The sequence below is a fragment of the Martes martes genome, assembly GCF_963455335.1.
Source record: "Martes martes genome assembly, chromosome: 8".
Lineage (NCBI taxonomy): Eukaryota > Metazoa > Chordata > Mammalia > Carnivora > Mustelidae > Martes > Martes martes.
The window spans coordinates 86,062,618-86,088,912 of NC_137895.1; the positions used below are offsets into that span (position 1 = coordinate 86,062,618).

Sequence of the window (26,295 nt, forward strand, 5' to 3'; positions counted from 1 at the left end):
TGCTGCTCTGGACAGCCGGCCACCCCCAAACTTTGACATGTGCTTTTAGTTCACGTGGCCAGCTAACATCTTTCAACCCCATTGCCAAACTCCTGCTGACTCTAGGTGGCTCAGCTCATCAGCTGTGATCACAGGGGCAAGGTCATTGCAGACATGGCTGCTAGCCTTCTGGTTGCATCTGAGAAAGAAGGCAGTTGTCAGGGAAACTGGGATAAGTCTTAAGTGCGTACTATGAAAGTTACCTGGTAAATGTGATGACATGTTAACTGACTGTCATTGCGATTTCAGTGCCGTGTTCACGTGGACCAACTTGCTTGTGGTGGTTGTGGAACTGTGTGGCTCTGAACAGGAAGCCCTTGATCTGGTTCCTTTAGTGACGAACGTGGTCCTGGAAGAGCATTACCTCATTGTCGGCGTCGTGGTGGTGGTGGACCCAGGCGTTATCCCCATCAACTCCAGAGGAGAGAAGCAGAGGATGCACCTCCGAGACAGCTTCCTGGCTGACCAGTTGGACCCCATCTATGTGGCTTATAATATGTAACCAGCCTTGTGGGGATCCTGGGGGCGGGGGTGCATCCTGAAAAACCACAAGGACCAAAGACCAGTGACTAGGAGCAAGCTTTCCAATGATGTGAAATAAGCTGAGATGGTTACATTATATCCTTCATCTCATCCTGTGGGATTCTGCAATCACAGGACACACAGGAAAGGGGAATCATATGGTAGCAAATGAAAAAAATGTTAACAGTCCATTAGTCATGAGCTTTGACATAGCGTGAGCAGCACGTTACTAAAGCAATTACATGCATGTTGCATTTTTTTCATCTGTTGTATATACTTGTATTTTTCTCTAATGCTCTTCTAGAATTTTGTAAGGGAGTTAAATGAATTCACATGAAGGGGGTAGTCGGAGTTCTCCAGTTCCCCGCTCTGTACTGTATTCTGCCATTTTACCATAGCTGGACTTTCTGCAGGTTTTGTTAACGTGGAACTACTCAGCTTATTTTCCGCCGACCTGTAAGCAAATCAAATAACCCATGAATATGAGAGTTACTTTATATATATAATTCTTGAGAGTAACACATTCTGACCAGTGTTTTAAACGTGTAAATAAGAGTACACACAATTCAGCTAAACGATTGAAGAACTGGCGTGTGTAGTCACGACAACTAAAGTAGAAACCTTCCTACTTTGGGAGAATTTCAATATTCTCTTACTGCAGTGTAATTGAATAGGTAACTAAAAAGTGCAAATTGTTTGCAGGTTCCGCTGCACATTGTACTATGTCTCTGTTGGCTGATGTATTTTATAAACTAAAGCTGCCTATGTTTGTTCTTAAAGCTTGCGTTCCCAAAATCAGCTTAAGCTTTTAGGAATTCAGCCTGTCTCTACAGGCTGGAAATCTCAGTTTAAAAATCAAACTGTTATGAAAAGGCTAAGCTTCATTAGATCCCACCCTGTCCTAAGGAACCACAATAACTCACTCTGGCCCCCAGTGTTGAAACTGTGTTTCAAATTTAGAGTGACTGCGTAAGAATTTAGGATTTCCTCTTTTTCCAGGCCCATTGTCAACTGCATCTCCAGTTTATACATACAGCTTCTCTTTTCGGAAAACTGAAATGTCCTCTGTTCTTCCAGTTCATGAGGGCAGGGATTTTAGGAACAAGAGTGACAGGCTGGGAAGGCAGTGGGATCAGCAGTCACGGGAAACCGTAAAGGCAACATAACTACAGATCTCAAAACTGACCGATTTGGGTTGCCAAAATAGGTAGGCTTGTGCTGAAATAGGGGAAGTCTGATGTATGCAAGAAACTCTTTTGAAATAACTGTGGTGCCCAGGCCAAGTGGATTGAGCGTGGGACTGAGTTTGGCCTCTGGCTCGGTTTCCTTTCTTTGGTCTGATACTTCATGTATTTGAATATAGTTGAATTTTATTATTTTTTTCTTACAGAAATATTTTTAAAAATTAAAAAAAAAAAAGCTCCAAGTGAACAGAGTTAACTTGTCAAATCAGAATGGTTCTCTTTGACCCACTCTGCGCTATTGTGTAAATATTTATTTAGACTATTTTAATAATACATATTATTTACCCCGCTGTAACATCATGTAAACTAAATATGTTTTTAAACAATTTTTACGACTTGTAATTACCCTGAAAATAAGGTTTATAATGCAAAGGCCAGACCCTTCATCACTCTCGGGGGCTGCCCTTCAGTCTTGTGGCTCCTAAGCCACTTTCTTGCCTCCCTTTTACATAAGCCTTTTTTCCTCCCGGTTTTTTCTCCGTTGAGGGCAGACCTCAAGACATTTTCCAGTTCCAGATCTCTTTTTTGACATTTTGGATGAAATTAATTTAAACATGATGGAAGAGGTTCTAAGATGTACAGAAAAAAAGCACTTACATTGGGGCAGGAAATCCCAGTGACTAGCTACGGTTCAGTTTGCAGAAAGAAATAGCCTGCTTATTTGGAAAGTAATTTTCTTACAATAGTTTTTAATGACTCACTAAACAAAGCAAGGGATCCTGAAGATTCAATAGTTCTATCTCCATAATCCACGAGTTCTAAGGAAGAAATATAGGCAGAGTCTTATCCTATGGGTTGCTTTGAAAATTCTTACTACACAAGTTAGGGCATCTGCTAGAAATATAATGTGAGCCACATCGGTCATTTTAAATTTTCTAGTAACCACATTTCAAAAAGTAAGAAGAAACCAATGAAATTGACTTTAATATCTTGTATTTAACCCAGTATATCAAAAATACTATAATTTCCATGTGGAATCAATATGAAAAGTGATTAAGTGATTGAGATCTTTTTTTTTTTTTTTCATATGAAGTCTTTGAGATCCAATGTGTATTAAGCACATTTCAGTTCGGACTACCCATATTTCAAGTTTTCAGTAGCCACATGTGGCTAGTAGCTACAATAATGGGCACTCATTCACTCATTCTTTCAAATAAGATATTCCATTAGTCTCAGAGTATGGTCAACTCCCAGTTACTTAGGGTCTGATTATCTGGGTTTGTAGTTCCTCAGGCCTCTGATTTAGCTTTAGCTTTTGCTTTCTACCTTGTGGCTGCTCTGTGGATCTTCTGCATATTCCCCAAAGCCAGAATATGCTAGTGGAGGAAAGAGAGCTGAGCTGTGTCTTTGGGAACTTCTCAGTAACTGTGGTAAAGGAGCCTCTGGAAGGGGGAGAGAGCCCGGTCTTTAGCCTGTGGGTGTTTGAGGGGTCATCTGTGGTTTTAATGCCTCGTCTGTTACAGACTTGGAAGAGAACTTTCTCTTGATGACACAGTGCTCTTGCCCTTTCCACATTAAGTAAGACCTTTGTGGTAGAATGGACTCTTAGGACAGACCCAGAAGGCCATTACCGATAGAAACAGCCTAGCCAAAACTCTGGAACACATTCTGTCTGGGTTTTTCTTCTATGCCTGTGAAAAAGACAACGAGATTAATAGCAAGCCCCCATTTCAGGTAAGAGAAATCCATTCATCTAACTGCTTTTGAACCTCTTTCTGCCTCTCAGCAGAAGCAACTGAGGTAGATCAGGAAGGGGCTGCCTCAGGAAAATTCCTAAGCCCAAGGGATTCTTAGAGCTGCACAAATGTCATCTCCTGTGTCAGTGAGACCCTGGGAATGACCGGCATGCTAACAGGCATCCGTGTGAATCCACAGCCTTTATTTACTTGCTGCCTCAGAAAGGGGGCCCGGTTGAGGACCACCACCACCATCAAGTCCTTTCCTCACGAAGTTGTGCTGCCTCAGGCTGTTTAGGGACCATTGCCTGTCTGTTGGTAATGTAAGTGTGTCTCCTTTCTTTAGTCCCTGGGCAGTGCTTGCTTAATGCTTTTGTTGAATCAACAAAGGGCCTGAGGCCTTAGGTTTCTTTTGTAAGGTCTCTGCCCCAGGCATGGTGCTCAATATCTTGGCCAAATAAATTACTTTCCTTGAATATCCAGCAATCTTTTAGACTAAAGCAATGAGGAGTTATCACCTCACCCTCAAACTCCAACATGACCTATGCCTTAGTGTTGTTTCTGTTGTCTGCTTTGATGTAAAAGCAAGAGTATTTGGAGCAAAAAGCTGCAGTACTCCAAATACACAATAGGCCTTTTCTTTATCATTCATACGACATTTCTGGTCTAGGTGTATGTAGATGGGCCATGTTATTTGTCCACAGGAAGAGAGTGTAAAGATATAAGAATAATTTTTTAGTCCTAAATGATGTTTTGTTTACTTTCTGTCAAGATATTTACCAGTGTCAAATTCAGACTATAGTACTGTGTAATTATGTAAAAAGTTTTTTTATTTATTTGAAATTAGACTAGATATACATTTTTAAATTTAACATCTGGCTGGACAGTGTTCTATTAACTCATTGAATGTGTTTCCTTTGTCTTGTGTTAATAAATATTGATGCCTGATTGTGTTTAATGCTTCACACATTGGGAGATTTGATAAATTGGAACTGATAAATGTCATTATTTTTTTAAGATTTTATATTTATTTATTTGACAGAGACAGCGAGAGAGGGAACACAGGCAAGGGGAGTGGGAGAGGGAGAAGCAGGCTTCCCGCTGAGCAGGGAGCCCAGTGTGGGGCTCTGTCGCAGGACAATGAGATTGCGACCTGAGCCAAAGGCAGACACTTAACGACTGAGTCACCCAGGTACCCCGGAACTGATAAATTTTAAATTTAACTTCAGATGGTAAGACCCAAAGATAGCTAGAGTAGTCTAAGGAAAATGAACACAAAGATCCAAAGTTATAGTTAATCAGTGCTGTAACAGGAAGACAAATCAAGGAACACAAGAGGGTCAAGATGAAAACTAAGAGGACTCCGTCAGGAACAATTAAAGTTTAGTTTTCCTCCTACCCATTTGGCATGTGGTAGGTTTAAACTATGGATCATAATTTTTTTTTTCCTAATCTGTGATTGGACAGGATTTCAGCCTTCACTAAAGTGTGCGTGTTCTCCGACACTAAAACTGGTCCTTGAACTACTGCTGTACAACCTATTTAGGGAGCTGAGAACACTTTTTTCACCATACATTTATTGAATGTCTACGCATTAGGCCCAAGGTACTGCAACAGAACTGAAGCTGGAGAGAGAAAATTAAGTCATTGCTTTCAAGGAGATCCAGGAAAACAGTGCAATATATTAAGGGTTATGAGTAGGGGTGGACAGTGGCAGCACATAGGACAGGCACCCAATCCAATGATGAGGAGGAATAATGAGGAATACTTACTGGAGGAGGTAACATCAGAACCGAGTTTTGTTTTTAAAGATTTTATTTATTTGAGAGAGAGCATGAGGTGGGGGAGGGGCAGAGGAAGAGGGTGAAGCAGGCTCCCTGCTAAGCTGGGAGCCCGACATGGGACTCAATTGTAGCACCCTGAGATCATCACCTGAGCTGAAGGCAGACGCTTAAACTGACTGAGCCACTGAGGCGCCCCTGAACTGAGTTTTGAAGGATGAGACACCTAGATAAAGCAACAAGCAGAAAGGCAGAGTTGCATTTTCTGCGAACTAACAATTCGTTATTAGGATAGAAGGTTTGAAGGGAGAAAAGTTAAAGCTAGTTGTCTGTGGTGGCTTGAAGCAAGCACAGATCACCAAGGGCCTTGTGTGTCTTGCTAGGAATTTTGGACTTTTATCCAGAGGGCTAGAGAAAGCCAGTGAGAGGTTTATAGCAAGGGAATGATATACTCAAATTTGCAACCTAGGAAATTATGCCGGTGGTATAGGAAGTGGATTGGTGTCGGTAGGGAAAATGATAAAACCCAAGGCGGGGGTCGGGAGGCCTTTGCAGAAACTGCAGGGGTAGAACAAGAACTCTTCAGCCAAGGCAGTGACAGGATGGAGACAAGGCAATGCCTGCAAACTGAGGAGACAGGTGAGATTTCAATGGCTGGGTATTCAAGCTAAGGAAGGAGGAATCCAAAATAACTGCTTGGGCAGTTAGGTAGACATGGGGCCATTTACCAAGGTAGGGAGCAAAAGAAGAGGAACAAATGTGGGAAAAAAGATACGTTCCATTTTGGTCATGTTCATTTGAGGTGCTATGGCACATGCAAGTGAAGAAGGGCAACAGGCAGCTGCTGGCCATGAACTAGATATTTGGGAGACATCCTTTTAAAAGTGGTAGTTGAAGCCCGTGAAGCAGATGAAGCCCAGTAGGGATGATTTGATATTGCCAAGGAAGATCCTGTAGAGTGAGAAAAGGATCAATAATGGAGCTATGGGAAACAACAGTATAGGAAGACTGGTGGAGGAAGGAGAGGGAACGCCTGGAGAAGTAGGGGGAAAACCAAGAAAGAACATGGGCAAAGAAATCATACGAGGAGTTTTAAGGAGGGAGTGGTCAACAATGCCAAAGGCTACAGTGAAGCTGGGTATACAGATTAGCTAGCCTCTGCTGTGTCTGGCAATGGGGTAGTCACTGGTGACTTTGGTCAGGGCGGTGGCATTTGCAGCTCTGGGGGCAGAAGCCAGCAAACTGGTTCAAGAGAAGAGTGATGGGAAATGTGACTGAACAGACTGAACAGCTACTCTTTCCAGAAGTTTCTGCACATGGGAAAGAGGAGGTACAGTAGTTAAATGAGGGGTGTAGAATCAGGGGAAGCTGTTTTTTAAAAAGATGAAAGAAATTAAATATTCCTGTCCAAAGAAAGAGCCAGTAGAAAGGGAAAACATCCAAATATAGCAGTAAGGGATAACCGACCAAAAAAGATCATTGAGAATGCGGGAGAGGCAGAGATTCAGAGAACAGGTAGAAGGATTAGCTTTTGAGGGGAAGAAGCATTTTTTTTCTTAAATACAATCGGGTAGAGGCAAGATCCTGAAAGCAGGAAGTTAATAGAGGTCACCTGATGACTTCATTCACTTCTCTGAAGCTCTGTTTTCAATTTATGAAGATGAACACTCATTTCTGAGATAATTTCTATAAATAAATATGCTGACAAAATACAACATGGAACCTGCAAATAATGGGAATTCCTAAGAAGCAGATATAAGGGAAATTATATTAAATGCATTTATTAAAAAATAAAAACTAAAAAGTTGGATTCAACTAAGCAAAGGAAAAGATCCTCTGAGAAAGTGGAAGGAAGGAAACGAGGGAAACAAATTAATAAATAGAAAACAGAAAGGGTTCAACAAAGCCAGAAGCTAATTTCTTAAACCAATAAAATCTGTAGTAAAATTCTTATATGTATAGACACACACACCTAGTGGGAAACACAAAGAATATAACTACAGCCACGGTATTTTTTTTTTTTTAATCTAAGGGGATTATTGTCATTTTGCAGTAAACTTGAATTTTAAATGAAATGGGTAATTTTCTATAAACTATGCAATTTGAAAATTCATTTAAGAAAGAGAAAATCTGGATATTACCAAACCCACAAGGAAGAGAATTCTAGTTTCACATATAAAAGAAAAAGCCATCCAACTCCTCTTGATATCAAAGTCAGACTAAGACAGTTTTTATTTATTTTAAAGATTTTTTTTTTTTTATTTGAGGGAGAGAGAGTGAGAGCATGAGAGTGGGGTAAGGGGCCGAGGGAGAAGCAGACTCTGCTGAGCAGGGAGCCCAGTGTGGGACTGGGCCCCAGGACTCTGGGATCGTGACCTGAGCTGAAGACATGCTTAATGACTGAGCCACCCAGGTGCCCCAAATTTTTAAGTCTTTAAACAAGAGAATCAGAAGTATTTCACATTCACATAGAAAGGATAATATACATTTATAGTATTGTCCCAGAGTTATATGACATCACTTTGGTGAGACAGATGGAACAAGAAATAGTACACTGAAGGTCTTGGTAAGCTGCATGCAGTGCAGAGGATGGGAAATAAACTGAAGAGTCAGAGGTCTAGCAGTCAGGAGCGGGCTGACATAGCTCCTGACATAAAAAGCAAATTCTTGAGGCACTTGGCTGGCTTAGTAAGTAGAGAGCATGCGATTCTTGATCTCTGGGTCATAAGTTCAAGCCCCATGTTAGGCATAGCTTACTTCGACAACAATGACAAGTTAATGCATCTTACATCCTCTTTCTCTAAGAAGGAAACACAGTCCTTAGTAGGCCTCTAAAGTGGTAAAGACAACATGTTCCATCCCTGGTAATACTGCTCAGCACAATATACCAGATGACAGCTTTAAGTAAGGCTTGGAGTCATAGGATATGGCAGACCCATGGTGGTGGAGGTGATAGTTGTGGAAAAAAGAAAAGTGTGAAGTTCATGGCAAGATCCAGTGGAAGAATCACAATGCAAGCTATTAAAATTCTGGAGCAAGATACATGGGAGTTGTAGCACAAAATTATATGGCTTTTGAAAAGCAGCTTCTCGTGTGCCACTGGGCCACAAAGGAGATGGAAAACTTGACCAGGGGACACCAAGTGACCATGCATCTGAAATTTTCCATCACTGGCTGGATGGTGTCAGACACACCAAGTCATAAAGTCAGATGGGCCCAGCACCAATCCATCATAAGATGGAAATGTTACACCTGGGATCAAACCTAAGCAGCATCAGAGGACACAAACAATCTGCATGAGCAGGGCCACCAGAAACCCATGTTACACACTACAGTTGCACCAGTGTTCTTCACTCAGCTCATACCTATGGCTGTAATGGAGCATGGGAGAAGAGTCCTATTGAAGCAGTTGGAAAAAGCCCAAGTTTGGTATGTGGGTGAGTTATGGTTTGGGTCCATGAGTGGGTTATGGCCATTCTGTTTCAAGGGAAATCTTCCCAACAGGCAGATTTTTAAAAAAGATTTTATTTATTTTTATTCGAGAAAGAGAGTGATAGAGAGCACGAGAGGGAAGATGGTCAGAGGGAGCATGGAGCTGGGAGCCCGATGCAAGACTCAATCCCGGGACTCCGGGATCATGACCTGAGCCGAAGGCAGACGGCCAACCAACTGAGCCACCCAGGTGCCCCCAACAGGCAAATATTAAAATGATCACCCATTCTGTGCAAGAAGTAGCTCAAAGTGAGAATATAAATGGACTCATGGGCAGTGGCAAATGGCCTAACCAGTTGATCAGTGTCTTGAAAAAGACTGGAAGACTGGATACAACAAGGTCTGGAGTAGAGGTATATGGATAGATACAGGGGAGGGAGAACAAAGTATGAAGTCTTTGCTTCACATGTCAATGCCCACTATAAAGCATCCACCATGGGAGAGACATTGAACATCCATATAAACAAAACGACTTGGCTGGTTGATGTCAGCCAGCCCCCAAGTATCTCAGAATTGACACAATGAGCACATGTATGGAGTAGCCACTGTAGCAGAGATGGAGACTATGTCAGGGCCCAGAAGCATGGACTTCCATTTACCAAGGCATATTTAGCTACAGCTATCTCTGAATCTTCCATTAAACATTGACACAAACCAATACTGAACTCCCAAATGACACTATTTCTGCAGGAGACGAAGTGGCCACTTGATAGGGGACAACACTGGGCTTCTTCACATCCTAGAAGGACCAGTGATTTGTTCTCATGTGAACAGATTTATGTTTTTGGTGTAACGATTTGACTCTCCTGCCCTCAGAGCACCACTCAGTGTCCCTACCTGGGGGGTTACAAAGGTACATGACACCTGCAGACTGCTCTGACCATCATAAAGAAGGTTCCTTCCAGTAAGCTGAATTTTAGTTCCAAGCTGTCTTGCTACTTGCTTTAATAATAATCTTGAAGGTAAATAATTTGTTTGCTTATACAATCCAACCACACAACAGAAACCAATACTTACTCATTATAGGGTTTTATTAATGGTACCAACTAGGAGGCTACCACAATACACAAGGCAAGAAGTAATGACAGCTTGGACTAAGGTGATGGGATACAGAGAAGGGGAGGTAGTCACAAGGAAATTATTTCTCCTGTATCCAGGTGTAGTAGGTAGGACTCTAGAAATAACAGTAACCAAAGTAAGCTAGCTTAAATAAAAAAGTCCTATTCATTTCAAGGACAAAGGATGGCTTGTGGAACCTATGAGCTGTGGCAGGCAGCTGCATCTCAGGGTCTAAAACTAGGGCCTAGAAAGCCACTTGTTTGCTCTCTCAGCTCATCTGCACTGTTCACAGATGGACGAGGCTCATTACAAACCTCCTGAGCTTTAGGTCCATTCACCTAGAGAAAGACTGATTTTTGGTCCAAAATAAATGTCCACTAGGGAGACTCTGATGGCCAGCTTAGGTCAGGGGCCCATGGTTGGTAAGATCAGTTTGACTGTGAGAAGTTTTTCCATAAAAGTAAGAGGGTAGTTGTCCACTACTCCCAGGGCCCACAGACTAGTTCTATATGTTTAATTCAAGCATAGTTAACATGGAGCAGCAAGCAATTTCAGAGCTGAGTTATCTGAAATAGTATGGCTGTAGTTCATACAACCTGTGCGGGCATTTATTAACTACCTTTGGTTGGGTTTTCCTGTGTGTTTAGCCTCGAGTATTGAAAAAGAACAAAACAAACAAAAAGAAACAATTAAGCCTATTGTTTAGACCATAAAGTCTACATGTATTAGCTTTAAATAATTTCTGCTTTTTGAGAGGGGAAGTGTTTCAAACACTGCTTCATGGTTCTCAAGTCCTCCACTCCAGCTCAGTCCTTTTGTTAAACTGTGAGGGTCCTCAGGGTGTGTAGCCACTTTACTGTTTTTAGCTAAGCTTCCAGTGGTTACACTGCAGTATTTTACATATTAATGTCCGACATCTAGTGTTTACTGTGTGCCAGGAGTGTGCCTCTAACTTTATGTGTGTTAAGCTTATTCAATCTACAAGACTTTATGGGATAGGTATTATTATTATATTATTTATTTAAAGATTTATTCATTTGACAGAAGGAGAGGGAGGCCAAGCAGGCAGAGGGAGAGGGAGAAGCAGGATTCCTGCCAAACAGGGAGCCCGATGCGGCGCTCGATCCCGGGACCTGGGTCCACGACCCGAGCCAAAGGCAGATGCCCAACCAACTGAGCCACCCAGGTGCCCCAGGAATAGGTAGTTATTATTAAACCCATCTCCTCATGTCTCTCCCTCTTAACTAGAAAACAGTACACCAGAAGAGCCAAAGAGGAACCACCACTGGCTTGACCAGTTTATTTTAAACAATTACCTTTGGCTTTTGAAAGTTAGGTTATTTTATTTCACTTTATCTCCTTACTTCTAAAGTCAAAGACCTGCCCATCTAGTTTATAAACTTCTTCAGAAAGAACTGTGTGTGTCATAACCAAGATTTCTTTCTTTCGGGGGTGCCTGAGTGGTTCAGTGGGTTAAAGCCTCTGCCTTCGGTTCAGGTCATGATCCCAGGGTCCTGGGATCGAGCCCCGCATCGGGCTCTCTGCTCAGCGGGGAGCCTGCTTCCCTTCCTCTCTCTCTCTCTGCCTGCCTCTCTGCCTACTTGTGATTTGTCTGTCAAATGAATAAATAAAAATCTTTAAAAAAAAAAGATTTCTTTCTTTCTTCTTCAGTTATTCCTCAAGGTTCAGAAGGGTGGTAGGTACAGCAGGTGACACTTCCATGAGAAACAAGTATGGCAGAAATATTTGTGAGTGGCAGTGTTGCACAGCATAGTATCTGAGTTAAACTTAAGATGCTTCAAAGGTGGAAGAGAAACTGAAGAGAAAGCAGTCTATACAATTTGAAGGTTTCAGTAAAATTTATTTATTTCTTTTTAAAGATTTTATTTATTTGACCAAGAGAGACAGTAAGAGAGGGAACAGAAGCAGGGGGTTTGGGAGAGGGAGAAGCAGGCTTCCCGCTGAGCAGAGTCCAATGCGGGGCTGATCCCCATCATGACCTGAGCTGCAGGGAGATGCTTAACAACTGAGCCACCCAGGTACCACTAAAATCTAGTTTCTTTGGATGATAACATTTTGCAGTCCCCCACCCCTCTTTTACTGATCAGTATTTGTTAAGCATTCTGAATTCCAAGGAAGAAACAACCAAACACAAAAGAACAGTAAACTTACAGCCAACCTTCCAGACTGGATTAATATTCTGGGTTCCAGAATGACTGATACTGGGTTTTCTTCATTAGGAAAGGCTGATGTCTGAGAACCTTCATAGGACACTGTGCTTTCCTATGGTATATGACATTTTGATTCTTTAAATAATTCTGGACCACGGCTTGAGTATTACTCTTCCCAATTTTGATAACAAGAAGACAAGCTTAGAGAGGTCTGGGTCATTTGCCTAATCAAAAATTGAAAATAAAGGCACCTGTTTCAATAGTCAACAGTATTTGCTGAATGAATGGCATTAGCTAAAAGTTAGTGAGCTCTTTGGAGTGTCTGTCAGAGCAACTCTTGAGCTTTAAATCACATTATCTGGCCTTAAAGGTTAAGATTTTATTTACTTATGAGAGACAGACAGAGGTAGTGACAGTAGTGACAGAGACAGCAAGAGAGCAGGGGAAAGAGAGGAAGAAGCAGGCTCCCCGTTCAGAACGGAGACCAAAGCAGGACTCAATCTGAAAACCCTTAGGATAATGAACTGAGCCCAAGGCAGATGCTCAAACAACTGAGCCCAAGCCTTGAAGGTCAAAACCAGGAAGGGCTCTATTCGATAAATCGATTTGCCTACATTGAAGATCTCAAACTAATAAAAAGCCAGAAAAATCCTGGAGCTTATTTTGTCAGGAACACACTAAAAAAGTTTATCATTTATCATTTGTTATCATCACTATAAAGCCATAAAATAATACTTTGCAAGGAAATGGATACAAAAAAAAATTCAGATAATGCATAATCCCTTTTCCAAAGAGGTAGATACACATTTAAAAATATTTTTTAAAAAGATTTTATTTATTTGACAGAGATTACAAGTAGGCAGAAGAGGCAGGCAGAGAAGAGAGAGAGAGGAAGGGAAGCAGGCTCCCTGCCGAGCAGAGAGCCCGATGCGGCTCAATCCCAGGACCCTGAGAGATCATGACCTGAGCGGAAGGCAGAGGCTTTAATCCACGGAGCTACCCAGGCGCCTCTTACAAAAATATTTTTTTGAAGTTTGTGCAATGTATTAAAATGACGGCGTGTAACATTTTGACAACGCTCCACTGTAACAGCTGAGGTAAATCTGTTTCAGCGGGACACCCTTAGTGGCGCTCAAAACACCCCGCCTGTACCGTATGTGTGAAATCAGTCTTTGGAGAAAATCCTGTCGCGGGGGAGAAAGGATGCAACTCAACGCAGTTTTACGCGATTAAAAATAGGCTGAAGAAACCAAGAGAAGATGCTTCAGTCCTTTCTCTCCACCAGATCCGGACAGGTGAGGCGTGCGTCAAGGCCAGGATCGACGGTTCTGGGTCTCATCACCCAACCCGGAGAAAGTAGGAGCTGAGAGCGACGCCACTAACTCATGAAAAGAGCCTCACACCGAGCGGCCTCCTGACACCACCAAGCCAGGTGGGGCCTCCAAAAACAGAAGTGTGGGAGGAGAGCGGACAGAGCTCCAGAAGCGAAAAACGACCACAGCTAACCTTCACCGCCGAAGTAACACTTTGCCATCCGAGGAGACCCGGCACAAGATGGCGGCACGTCACGTGAGCAACGTGTTGACGTCGGACGGCGGCCCGCACGGACGGACCGCCTTAACCTCACCCCCCACGCTCACTTACTCAGTTTTGCCCCCCTCTCCTCCCCCGCCCCCGGCCTGGTGTAGATCATGCCGCCAGTGGCGGCCCTGACTGCCGAGGAAACGGTAGCTTAGGATAGTTGGCTATTAAGTGACACTGATTCTCCCCGCTCCGTCTGACCGCTGAGACAGAGGGACGTCCCCCGCCGTGTGAGGGGGTGGTGAAGTGGGAAGAGAATTCGGATCCACCTGGGAGGGGGGAGTGGAAGTTCCCGCCCCGGACAGCGGCGAGCTGCAGCCACAGGTAAGCAGGGGGCGGGGGTGGGACGTGCTCCTGTGTCCCCGCGTTCCTGGGCAGAGGGAGGGCGTGGGGACTCGGCGCCGTCCGGGACGCCGAGTCAAGTCTCGCGCCGGGTGGGGGTCGCGCGCTGCGGCAGCGGTGGGGGAGGGGCGCGGAGGGCGCGCGGCGGAAGAGGGAGGGGCTGCCCGCTGTCCCCCGGCCGGGCGCCCTTCCGGTTCTCTTGCCTGGCCTGGCTGTTCTCCCGCAGTCGTCTGTCTCCCCTGCCTCCCAACTCCCCCTCCCCCAACCAAAATAAAACCGGAGACCTCCCGCCGGGGGTGGCTTTGGCCTCTGAAGTGGCCCCTGTGCGGCCGAAGGCGAGCGCCCTCCGTCGAAGGTCTCGGAATTGGGCGGAGAGGGCGGGGCGGGGAGGGCGGCGTGGCCTTGGCCTCCGCGGGTTTTCCGCCCAGCTGCCCGAGGCCGGTTATGTCCGCCAGGGATCCCGCAGAGCACACCGGGGGCGCTGGGCGTGCGAGGCCCCGGCCGGCTGTCGGTGGAGGGCGGAAACAGTCCTTACCCGCAGGGAGCTCACAGTCCAGTGGGGAGGTAGACAGTAAAGCCACAGACGCACGAAACAGCAATGGAAAAGTGTAGCTGGTGAAGGAGAAGGAGCGTGTGGGAAGATAGACGCTCCTCTGTTTATCTCTGGACAGTGGATCAAGGCGAGGAAACTGTCTCTTTGATTTTCTCTTATATCGTGAAACTAAGCATGGTCGTTCCCAGCATGCAGGTTTCCTGCATCAGGTGTACGTTGGAGCGTGCCCCTTAATCTGCTTAAAAATCTTTGTAGATGTTAAATAATGGTGGTTTTATTCGCTTTTGAGGAGCTGTGGGTTAGTACTGGTTTCCTCAGCTATCGGAAAGGGCATTCCTGTGAAACCTTAAGAGAAATGACCTAAAGCGAAGAAGAAATTACCATTAATTTATACAGAAAATTTTTTCTGTGTTCTCAGACCCCCCCAAATAATCTCTCAGGCTTTTCATACCTTCGGACTCATCTTAACTGACAAAATAAATTGAGATAAAGTCCCTGATGGTCACCGACGCAGTTCAAAGCTGTGGAGATTTGATGCTGAGATGCTGAGTGTAGTTCTAGGGGAAGGAGCTTGGCAGGCCCCTCTTGCTGTTGTGGTCCAGGCTGCCTCTGTAATGGCTGGCTGTGAAACAAACAAACCCTGAATGCTATCTTCACTTGTTTCCTGAAAGTGAAAATCCCCTTGAGATTTCTTTCTGTTAGTGAAATCAGGTATTAGTGTACGTTTTTTGTCAAACTGCACTGATGCAACACGAATTTTTGAGAAGTGGGGGATACCTGTGATACTCATTGAGAGTGCCCTTCTGAGGCTTTTTCAGCATAGATTTGGCAAGCATCTTTGTCAAACTGGCATGGTTTGTGATGAGAGTTTGTATTGCTGTGTTTGTTTGCCAAATGCATTTTATCTTGAGAATTTTATTACCAACAAATCTAAGCAGTGTTATTAGAATGCTGTTTTTCCTGTAGATTTTGTAATATGCATGTTCCTCGGTGTCCCAAATAGAATCAGTACAGTTGTCCTAACACTGAATGTGTTAGTTCTGTTATCCTTTAAGGTTATGTTTGGTCTGTGATAAATCTGTACAGTACTACTATATCACCAGTAGGTGGTAGTCCTGTCCAAAAATGCTTTTTCTTCACATATCCTACTTAATTATAATGAATTTCCATCTCTAAAGTAGGATTTTTGTGTGCCTGTGTTTTCTTGATTCCAAAGCCGAATTGAAGTAATTGTCTAAATATATTTCTTTAACCATTACTTCTTTCTGTAGCTAGACAAACCCTACTAAACACATTGATTTAGTCAGCATTAATGAATATGCAAGGTATTAGTGCTATATTGGGAACAGGATATGGTCTTTGGCTCCCTAGAGCTTGCATTCTGGTGGCAAGACAGAAAACAGGCCATTACAATACTGAGTGAAGAGGGGGTAACATGTGCTTTGGGGATACAGCCAGAGCTTCTTGATTAGTCTGAGGGATTCATGAAAGATTGCCTGGAAGAATAAATAACTCATAGGAATAGGCCACATGAAGAGGAGGGGAGTAGTGTTTCTGGCGGAGGGAATGGCATATGTGAAAGCCTGAAGGTGAGAGAAGGCAAGGTAGGCGCAGGGGGAAGTTCTGGAAGAAATTCAGCATGGCAAACGAACAATTTTGAGGGGAGATCATGAGTTCAGTTATGGAAGTGTCAAGCAAGAGACTCCTTGCCCTCAAGCTTATCATAGTTCTGTATTCTCTGTAGGTGAGGAAACTAAGACCTTCATTCATCAAATGAGAATACTAACTATATTTGTTGATGTTTATTTACTGCATACATGAGTAGCTCTATTGGGCTGCTATAGGCACTGTCCTTAGGTACCTTAAGACTGGGGGAAACAACACCCCCCCCCCAAAAAAAAAAAAAAAGACTGGGGGAACCAGACATGCCAGTAAACACAGTTCCAAGTGTTAAGTGACCTCATTAGAAATATGTGGAGGGCACAAAGTAGGAAGGAAGAAAGGACCTGGAGCAGTTGGGAACTTAATGTTTGGGATGAAACTTGAAAAGAGTAGGAGTTTGCCAGATGAACAAGTTGGCAATGTTAGAGGAAGAGGGGCAGCGTTGGGGGAAGAAAAAAACATGGATTTTGAGTTAAAATAGTTCTGCCTTCAGGTCTTGTATTCACATCTTACTGTGAGATTCATAGAAAATGGCAATTTCCTTGAGCCTCAATTTACAAATCTCTCAAATAGGGAATCCAGGAAATGATATAAAAAAGCTCTTCATTTAGTGCCTAGGATATAATATTCCTTTCTTTGCAAGTTTTCTTAGAAGCACCATGTCTTTTACTTACATTCTCTATATGTCAGCAAGATCACAGCCTGCTGCATTTTATCTGCCTCCCAGATTCCATCCCGTTGATGGCACTTTTGAAGCTGTGTTTCACTAACCCCTGTGATTCTGGCCTACTTACTGGTGTCTAGTGTTAAGCTTCCATCTGCTGCAGGGAGCTATATTATTTTCATAGAGAATTCTTTTGTACACGTACAGCTTATTCTGTGTTGAGCCAGTTTTTAACAGATCGTTCATCTTAACCTCAGTTTTAAGAGTAATAGCTGAAAAGAGTGAGCAAATGAAGATTATACGCCAACATAAAAAATATATAGTATAGTTTACAGTGAGATATAACTATAAAGCTGTCTTCATTTTGGAAAAAAAAGCTGATTAGTTGATTTCTCTTTAAAAAGTTATAGAAAATGGGCTATCTTATTTTCCGTAGGAAATGTGGTTGTAATAATTGGCCAAAATCTTACTTGCTGACTTGTAGTGGCTTTTACTAGGAAATGTGTGTTGTTTTGTTGATTGTGTTAGTTTCCATTAGATTTAGGATTTCTTAATAATACTGTTATGGAGGAGAAATCAGTGAGTCACAGTGAAACAGAAAAGTATCATTTCCAGTAATTTAATAAGGTTTTGAAAAATCTTTTATAGTTTCTTTCTGTGCTTTAGCACTATATATATTTTTTTCTTTTCTACATTCTAACTTATGTCTTCTGAAATGGGAGTGTTTTTAAAAAAGGCATTTTCAGCTGCCTGGCTGTCTCAGTAGAGCGTGTGACTCTGGATTTTGGAGTTGTAAATTTGAGCCCCACATTGGATATAGAGATTACTTAAAATCTTTTTTTTTTTTTAAGATTTTATTTATTTATTTCACAGACAGAGATCACAAATAGGCAGAGAGGCAGGCAGAGAGAGGGGAGGAAGCAGGCTCCCCGCTGAGCAGAGAGCCCTACAAAGGGCTGGATCCCAGGACCCTGGGATCATGACCTGAGCCAAAGGCAGACGTTTTAACCCACTGAGCCACCCAGGTGCCCCAAAATCTTTTTTTTTTTTTTTTAAAGGCATTTTCAATACAGATAGTATGGAGAAAATACATAATTGCAGGTTTGGTGCTATCTCTGTGTTTAGTCTGTGATACTATACTTGTATTAGTGGAGATGAAAAATCACGGCTCTTCCTAAAGAAGGGACTATATATTAGATTAAGAGCAGTTGAAGAAACAACATAGGAAGCATTAGATGAATTTGGCAAAATTAAAAGTTTTAAAATAATCATAGTTAAGTCGTTGTTAAGATACTTGTATCCACATGATAGAAATGAAATTTGTATTAAGAAATATTAGGGACGCCTGGGTGGCTCAGTTGGTTAAGCGTCTGCCTGCTGCTTAGGTCATGATCTGAGGGTACTGGGATTGAGTCCCACATCAGGCTCCTTGCTCAGTGGGGAGCCTGCTTCTCCTTCTCCTGTTACCCCACTTGTGTGTGCACATGTGCTCGCTCTCTGGCAAATAAATAAAATTTTAAAAGATAAAGACTGGGATGCCTGGGTGGCTGTCAGTTGAGCATCTGACTCTTAATTTCAGCTCAGGTCATGCTCTCAGGGTCCTGGGATCCAGCCCCATGTCAAGCCCCACTTTGGGTTCTGCACTCAAAGATTCTCTCCCCTTCTCTCTGCCCCTCCACCGGCTCATGCACACACTCCTCCCCTTTGTCACTTTCTTTAAATAAATAAATAAAACCTTTTTTTTTTTTTTTTTGGTTAAGATTTTATTTATTTATTTGACACAGACAGTCAGAGAGGGAACACAAGCAGAAGGAGAAACAGGCTCCCCGCTGAGCAGGAGCCTGAAGCAGGGCTCCATCCCAGAACTCTGGACCATGACCTGAACCGAAGGCAGATACTTAATGACTGAGCCACCCAGGCGCCCCTAAATAAAACCTTTAAAAATATTTTAAAAAAAGAAACAGGCAAATAAGAAAAACACTAAGATTTGGTGATAAATGGATGAATAAGTAATACGAACAGATAGCTCACACAACTAATAGAGAATTAAAGAAATGTAAAACAGTATGTCATTTTCCACCGTCATTGCTTTCTCATGTACTTCTGATGGACTGTAACTCCTTCAGAAAACTTCATTTTTATTTATTTGTTTGTTTAAAAGATTTTATTTATTTAATTTATTTATTTGACAGAGAGAGACACAGCGAGAAAGGGAGCAGATGCAGGGGGAGTGGGAGAGGGAGGAGCGGGGAGCCTGATGGGGGGCTCGATCCCAGGACCCTGGGATCATGACCTAAGCCGAAGTCAGACACTTAATGACTGAGCCACCCAGGTGTCCCCAGAAAACCTTAGATACTCATACTCCTTTATCAAGTAATTCTCCTTTTTGGAATATGTTCTGTGGAGATAATTTTAATTGTGGAAGAGTTTTATGTACCAAAGATATTGATCACAGTATTATCTTGTTTGGTTAAAAAGAAAAAAAGAATTATGTATTGTTTCCTGGATGGAATATTATGTAGACTTTGAATATACCATATTTTGTTTATTCATTCATCTCTATGCATAACTGGGTTGATTGTACCTTTTGACTATTGTAAATAATGTTGCTGTGCACATGGGTGTACAAATACATCTTAAAGACCTTGCTTTCAATTCCTTTGGGTGTATACCTAGATGAGGGATTTCTGGATCACACAGTAATTTTATCTTTAAATTTTTTAATAACTACCATAGTGTTTCCCATAGTGGCTACACCTTTTTTGCATCCCCAACAACAGTGCACAAATGTCCCAGTTTCTCCACATCCTCACCAGCACTTGTTTTATTTTTAATTTTTTAAAAAATATTAACCATCCTAGGGGCGCCTGGGTGGCTCAGAGGGTTAAACCTCTGCCTTTGGCTCAGGTCATGGTCTCAGGTCCTGGGATCGAGGCCCACATCGGGCTCTCTGCTGAGGAGGCAGCCTCCGTCCGCCTCTCTCTCTGCCTGCCTCTCTGCCTACTTGTGATCTCTCTCTGTCAAATAAGTAAATAAAATCTTAAAAAGAAAATATTAGCCATCCTAATGATGGGATGTTGGGATGAAATCTCATTGTAGTTGTGATTTAGATTTCCCTAATGGTTAGTGATACCGAACATCTTTTCATGTTTGCTGGCCAACCCCTCTTTTTTCTTTGTGTGTAATCATTAAAAAACCTTAAATTCTGCCCAAATCTTTTAGCAGTCTAAGTGGTTGTCTTCCCTTTTGGCATACTCCATCTCTCATAAGCCATTTATTCTCATTTTTACCTAGCCTGCATATCCTGCACTTGCTTCTCTAGATCATCTAGATCTTTAGAATCTCTTTAGGTGTGGTTGTGCTTATTTATTTAGTTTGTTCAGCTTCTGTTTAATGAATTCTCTATGTAGCACTATCTGTGCAATTAGAAACTGTTCCCAAGATGAAGAAGAATTCTTGTGTCCATGGACAGGAAGACTATCATACTTCATGAGTGGGATAACACTTGAAAACTTAGTCACAATAATTTATATATATTTGCCATTTATTAAATTTTAACAGATTCATGTGGATCAAAATTTTTAAAATGTAAAGGAATATGCAAGGAATAGTCTTTTTTATCTCTGTTTCATAACTGCCAGTTCTCTTCTACAGAAGCAACCAGGTTGCCAATTTTTATACAGCTGTGCAGCATATTATACATATTCTGTAGTGCTTTTTATTTGCCATTTCTTGAGATCTTGTAATTAGAACTCTACACAGAACAGAACATGAGAAGACAATGAGTCTGGATAAATTGAGCTAGCTCATAGCATAGAGAAACTTCATCTTGCTCCTCTGAAAAATACACATGTTAAGGATAGAAATGTCTTAGGATTTCTTGAAAAGCATCTTCTAACTGACTTTTTTCCCGCTTATAGTTGATTATGGAAGATTCCCACAAGAGTAACACTGCAGAGGCAGCGCCGCAGCCTGGTTCAGCGGTTCAGGGAACTCATATTTCTCATATTGCTCAACAGGTAAGGCAGGATCCAGCCAAAATACTGAGCTAAGTAGGAATATTTTATGAAAAAGAACCAAGGAAAAAGAGCTGTAAAATGTTGAACTGTAAGGAAGGTAGGTAGATTGGATTTAAACATCCTGGCAAGGTTATTTCAGTTTTATTTTCTTCTATACAAAGTACCTTTAATGTTGTTTTAATAGGTGTATACTTTACAAAACTTGAAGTAGATTTCATTTTTTGTGGTGCATGATTATTTTGATTTTTTCCAGATGGATTTTGTTTTTGCATAAGAAAAATGAAAAATTATTTATCTCTTTGTGCTAACTTGAAACAGACTAATAGTTTCAAGAGGCAAACCATCTTCAGTTCAGTAGATTTATTGTGGATATATAGGAAATCTTTTTGCTGAACTGGAAAATAGGCCTATACATTAGAGAATTTAAATTGATAGGCATGCATATTGCAGAACTGATATTTTTAAATTTCACATTGTCTGATCCATGCACGTGACCCACTTCAAGGAAAACAATGGACAGGTGTTTGTTGCCTGTGATAAGACTTGAACTTTCAAGCAAAAATGAGAATTTTGGAAAACTTGTATTCACCATTGTGAGGTTGACAGTTTCCCAGTACTTACAGACTTTTTAGTTACAAAGTTGTGTTACAAAATCATGCTTGGGTATAAGATTCATTCAGAGTTCAAGGTAAACAATGGATTTCATTTTATTTTATTTTCTTAAAGATCTCTTTATTTACTTGAGAGAGAGAGCAGAAGCATGGAGGAGGGGCAGAGGGAGAGGGAGAAGTAGACCCTGCACTGAGCAGGGAGCCTGATGTGGAGCTCAGTCCTTAGACCCTGGGATCATGACTTGAGCCCAAGGCAGAGGCTTAACTGACTGAGCCACCCAGGCACCCCAGACCAATGGATGTTGATGTTAATAGAATATATAACATTAAGGGGTGCCCGGTGGCTCAGTTGGCTGGGTGTCTGCCTTCAGCTCAAGTCATTATCAGGTGGTCCTGGGATCAAGTTCCGTGTTGGACTCTGCTCAGCAGGGAGTCTGTTTCTCCCTCTCCCTCTGCTCCTTCACCCCCCACCCCTTCTTGTGCTTGCTTGTATGTGTTTTCTTTCCCTCTCTCTTCTCTCAAATAAATAAAAATCTTTTAAAAAAATACATAACATTAAGATTGTATATTGCAAACAACCTTTAAGAAACTACAACCTGTTTAAGTTTTAAAGTGGTATCAAAGAAGAATATTCACGGGAGGCCTGGGTGGCTCAGTTGGTTAAGCGGCTGCCTTCAGCTCAGGTCATGATCCCGGTGTCCTGGGATCGAGTCCCACATCGGGCTCCTTGCTCGGTGGGGAGCCTGCTTCTCCCTCTGCCTCTGCCTACCACTCTGTCTGCCTGTGCTCGCTCGCTAACAAATAAATAAATTTAAAAAAAATTAAAAAAAAAAAAAGAATATCCACAATTATCTGAAAACACTATTAAAAACAGTCCTCCCTTTTCCAACTTCATATAAATGTGAGGCCAGGCTTTATTTATATACCTCAGCCAGAACAACATATGGCAAAATATTTAATGTAAAAGAAGGTAAGAGAATTCAGCCATATTCTATTAACTCAAACATTAATTTGCAGAAATCTAAAATGTCATTTTCTTATACTAATTTGGGAGAGGGAAGTTTAGTTACATAAATGAAAATTAGATTTGTAATAGATTTATATTACTTCAAAATGAACTGTTAACTATTTTTAAGTTTTCTGTTTTAATTTTAAAAGTGTTAGTAGATTAAAAGCCCACATATATAAAAATTCTTTGGGGTCCTCAGTAATTTTTTAGAGTGTAAAGAGTCTTGAGACCAGAAAATTTGAGAAACGAGGCCCGAAAGGATTAATCCTTCAAGCTTTATGCATCCTTCTTTATTATTTGGGTATATCTGTGTAGAATAATGGTATCTTCTCCAGATGGTGCTGGAAAAACAATTATAGAGTCTTTCAGCTATCTTTCTGTTAATAGTGCCCTTCACAGAAATGTTTAAATTCACTTGGCTTGTATACTTGAGTTATTTTGGTTAGATGTGAATGTTCTCCCAAGTTTTCTTAGAAGCATATTTACAGTGAGATATAGAATGAGTACATTTCTAAGTGGTAAGTGATTTTGTAATGATTTTGAAAAATAATGTTACTGACTTCGTGTCCAAATTCTTGTGGTGTGATTACTTCATTAGACTCTAAATACTGTAAGGAAACTGTATCTATAGCCGTGATACTTATTTAGTCATTCAGTATAAGCCGGGGACGTAGGAATAAACAGAAGCCTCAGCTCTTATGGACTTTCCTTCTAATTTTGGGGAGACAGGCAATAAAACAGGTATCAGTTCATAGTGTGTACTGTGGGGACTAACAAAGCAGGGCAGGAGGGATGGGGATTGGTGGGGACAGGTGGACTTGTCTTTGTATATAAAGCGGTCAGAGAAGTCCCATTAGTGGACTTCATTTACACGAACTAACAGTTGTAAAACGCTGAGACTGGGAGGTACTTGGCATAGTTAAGGAACGGCACGAGACTGGTGTTGTGGGAGATAGGTGAATGAGGGGAGAATGATACAGGATGAGGCAGAGAGGTTTGGGGTGGGAAGGAGAGTGCCAGATAAGGTAGGCCTTGTAGGCCACTGTAAGGCTTTTGGCTTTTAAGCTGGGTGAGATGGGAATCCTTTGGAGTGTTTTGAGTAAAAACTTACCTGATGTTTTAATAGGATCATTTTGGCTACTTTGTAGAGTAGAAGCAGGAAAATCAGTTAGGAGGCGTTTAGAATAACGTGCTTGAGAGGTGATAGTGGCTTGGACCAAGGTGGTAGGGGATGAAATTTAGATTCTGGATATAATTTGGTTTTAAAGCCAACAGTGTTTACTTTTGGATTAGATGTGGATTTTAGAGGAAAAAAAGCAGTTAAGATAGACCCTAGTTTTTGGCTTGAATAACTGTAGGAATGGAGTTGCCACTTAATAAGATGGACAACACGAGCATATTTTTCTTTAGTTTTGTGGGGTAATTTTGGCAATCAGGAATTTGGCTTTTAGGCATATTGTTTGTGATGCTATCTGTATTACTTTTCTATACTAAAATTACCGCAAACTTAATTGCTCACAACACATGTTATCACAGTTTCTGTGAGGGCAGAAACTTCCTTGCTAGGTTCTCTGCTTTGGTGTTTCAAGTTGCAATCAAGGTATTGGCTGGGGCTGGGTTCTCACCTGTGGGTTGAACTGGAGAAGAATCCACTTCCAACTTGACTCAGGTTGTTGGCAGACTTCATTTTGTTGCAGCTGTAAGACTGAGAGCTTGAGTTTTTTATTGGCTGGAGGCCACCCTCAGATCTTACAGGTCATCTGCAGTTCGCTGCCATGTGGCCCTCCCCATAAGTAGTTCACAGCATGGCAGCCTGCTCCATTATGTTTGGCAAGAGGATGAGAGTGAGTTGGCTAGCAAGACAGAGTGTTGTCTAATACCATATGACCTAATCAAGGAAATGATACGCCATTCCTTTGCTATAAAATGTAATCATGGGAATGACATCCCATCATCTTTGCCTTACTGATTAGAAGAAAGTTACAGGTCCTGGGGCACCTGGGTGGCTCAGTGGGTTAAAGCCTCTGCCTTCGGCTCGGGTCATGATCCCAGGGTCCTGGGATCAAGCCCCACATTGGGCTCTCTGCTCAAAGGGGAGCCTGCTTCCTCCCTCTCTCTCTGCCTGTCTCTCTGCCTACTTGTGATCTCTGTCTGTTAAATAAATATAATCTTTAAAAAAAAAAAAAAGAAGAAAGTTACAGGTCCTTCCCACACTCAATGGAAAGGGTTACCCAAAGGCATGAATACCAGGAGGTGGGGGTCACGGGGGCCACCTTAAAGTTTGTCTGCCAAACCATAAAAATAGGTTTGTCTAGTAGGCAGCTGGAGATATATGATCTGGAGTCCAGAGGAGAAGTCCAGACTAGAAATGTAAATGTAGGAATTGTGGCTTTACAGGTGGTATTTAAATTCACAAAGTGATTTCTGACTTCCACTTGGGATATAGAAAGCTGAAAAGAGTATTGCATCCATCTTGAAATAAGAATGAGCTGTAATATACAAAGTTATAACTTCTCTTGATTCATCAGAGGTGGGATCTGGCTCATCTGTAACAGCACAGGAAGAAGGCAGTGCTGTGGTAAAAGAATAGAGAAGAATTCGGCTAAGTTTTTAATGGATTGCTGAAGTCTAAGTGTGGGCTGGCATGAGACTGTAGAATCCTTGAGAGCTGCAGACACAGCGTACGTAACACCCACCTCTAGGCTTTTTCTTCAAGGTCTCCTAGCAGTTTGTTGTGAGAAAGATTGGGGAAAGCAAGGGAGACGGGATAAGGCCCACTAGGTGGTACGGTCCTTCCTGGACTCTTCTCCCAGGAAGAGCTTTAAGCCACTGGGGGAAAGGAATAAACTCCATTTTCCATTGTGGCTGGGAGGAGTGAAAAGACAAAAACCCATAAAACCTGAGGGAAGGTGAGGAAACTTTTGGGTTCAGACCCTTTGTTTTCCTACTGCTGGGAGAAAGCCCTGTGCCTGGAGATCCAGGGATAATGGCTTGCTTGAGACTCAGACTCAAGTAAAGCAACAGCATTCCGCCCCAGGGGACTAGCCTCTGGGGAAGGGGCCCAGGGAAAACCTAAAGTGGAGGGTGGAGCAAGAACCTGAGAAAAACCCTCAGGCAAACCAGCTCCCACCATAAGCAGAAGGTTGCCCTAGAGGAATTTGAAGTAGGTAGTACACTGAAGTTAATCATAACAAAAGAACCCAAACCCAGCCTAATTCCTAAAGAGATTGACTCAGCCTCTCCCCTCAGCTCCCACTAATAGCTTGCAGAAAAAGAGCCATTTTTATACTGTTTCCTCATTCTCCTGTGTTATACACGATATCCATCATCCAGGCAAAAATTCTGAAACATACAAAAAGTAAGAAAAAATAGCCCACTGTTCAAATATCAAAATAACCGATAGACTGAGGATGATACAGTTGTGAGAACTATCAGACAGTTAATTGATTAATTTTTAAGGATTTTATTTATTTATTTGACACAGAGAGAGCACAAGCAGGGGGAGTGGCAGTAGAGGGAGAGGGAGAAGCAGGCTCCCTGCTGAGCAGGGAGCCGGGTGTGAGACTTGATCCTGGGACTCCAGGCTCATCACCTGAGCTGAAGGCAGCGAGTTAACCAACTGAGCCACCCAGGCTTCCCTGAATTTATTTTTTTTTAAGATTTTATTTATTTACTTGACAGAACACACAAGCAGGGGGAGCCGTAGCTGAAGGAGAGGGAGAAGCAGGCTCCCCACGGAGCAGAGCCAGATATGGGGCTCGATCCCAGGACCCTGGGATCATGACCTGAGGTGAAGACAGATACCTAACCGATTGGGCCACCCGGGCGTGCACCTTGTTGGGTTCACACTCCTGGGGGTCTGTTTCTTTC

At 42.3% G+C, this 26,295-nt stretch overlaps 2 protein-coding genes across 4 annotated transcripts in view; both read left to right on the forward strand.

The window, feature by feature from the left end:
- The window catches only part of DIP2B (disco interacting protein 2 homolog B), a 223,057-nt gene extending 218,612 nt beyond the window's left edge, over positions 1–4,445 (forward strand). Inside the window, exon 38 of the mRNA XM_080809970.1 lies at positions 289–4,445. Within this exon, the coding sequence (XP_080666096.1) occupies positions 289–541 (253 nt within the window). The 3' untranslated portion in view covers positions 542–4,445. The remainder of the gene's footprint in view (positions 1–288) is intronic.
- Positions 4,446–13,587: 9,142 nt separating this feature from the next.
- ATF1 (activating transcription factor 1) overlaps positions 13,588–26,295 on the forward strand; it is an 86,936-nt gene continuing 74,228 nt past the window's right edge. Inside the window, exons 1-2 of one of the 3 annotated variants that reach the window (XM_080810041.1) lie at positions 13,588–13,889; positions 20,707–20,805. In XM_080810041.1, the coding sequence (XP_080666167.1) occupies positions 20,713–20,805 (93 nt within the window). In that variant the 5' untranslated portion in view covers positions 13,588–13,889; positions 20,707–20,712. The remainder of the gene's footprint in view (positions 13,890–20,706; positions 20,806–26,295) is intronic. The other 2 variants (XM_080810043.1, XM_080810042.1) reach the window with 2 other exon arrangements.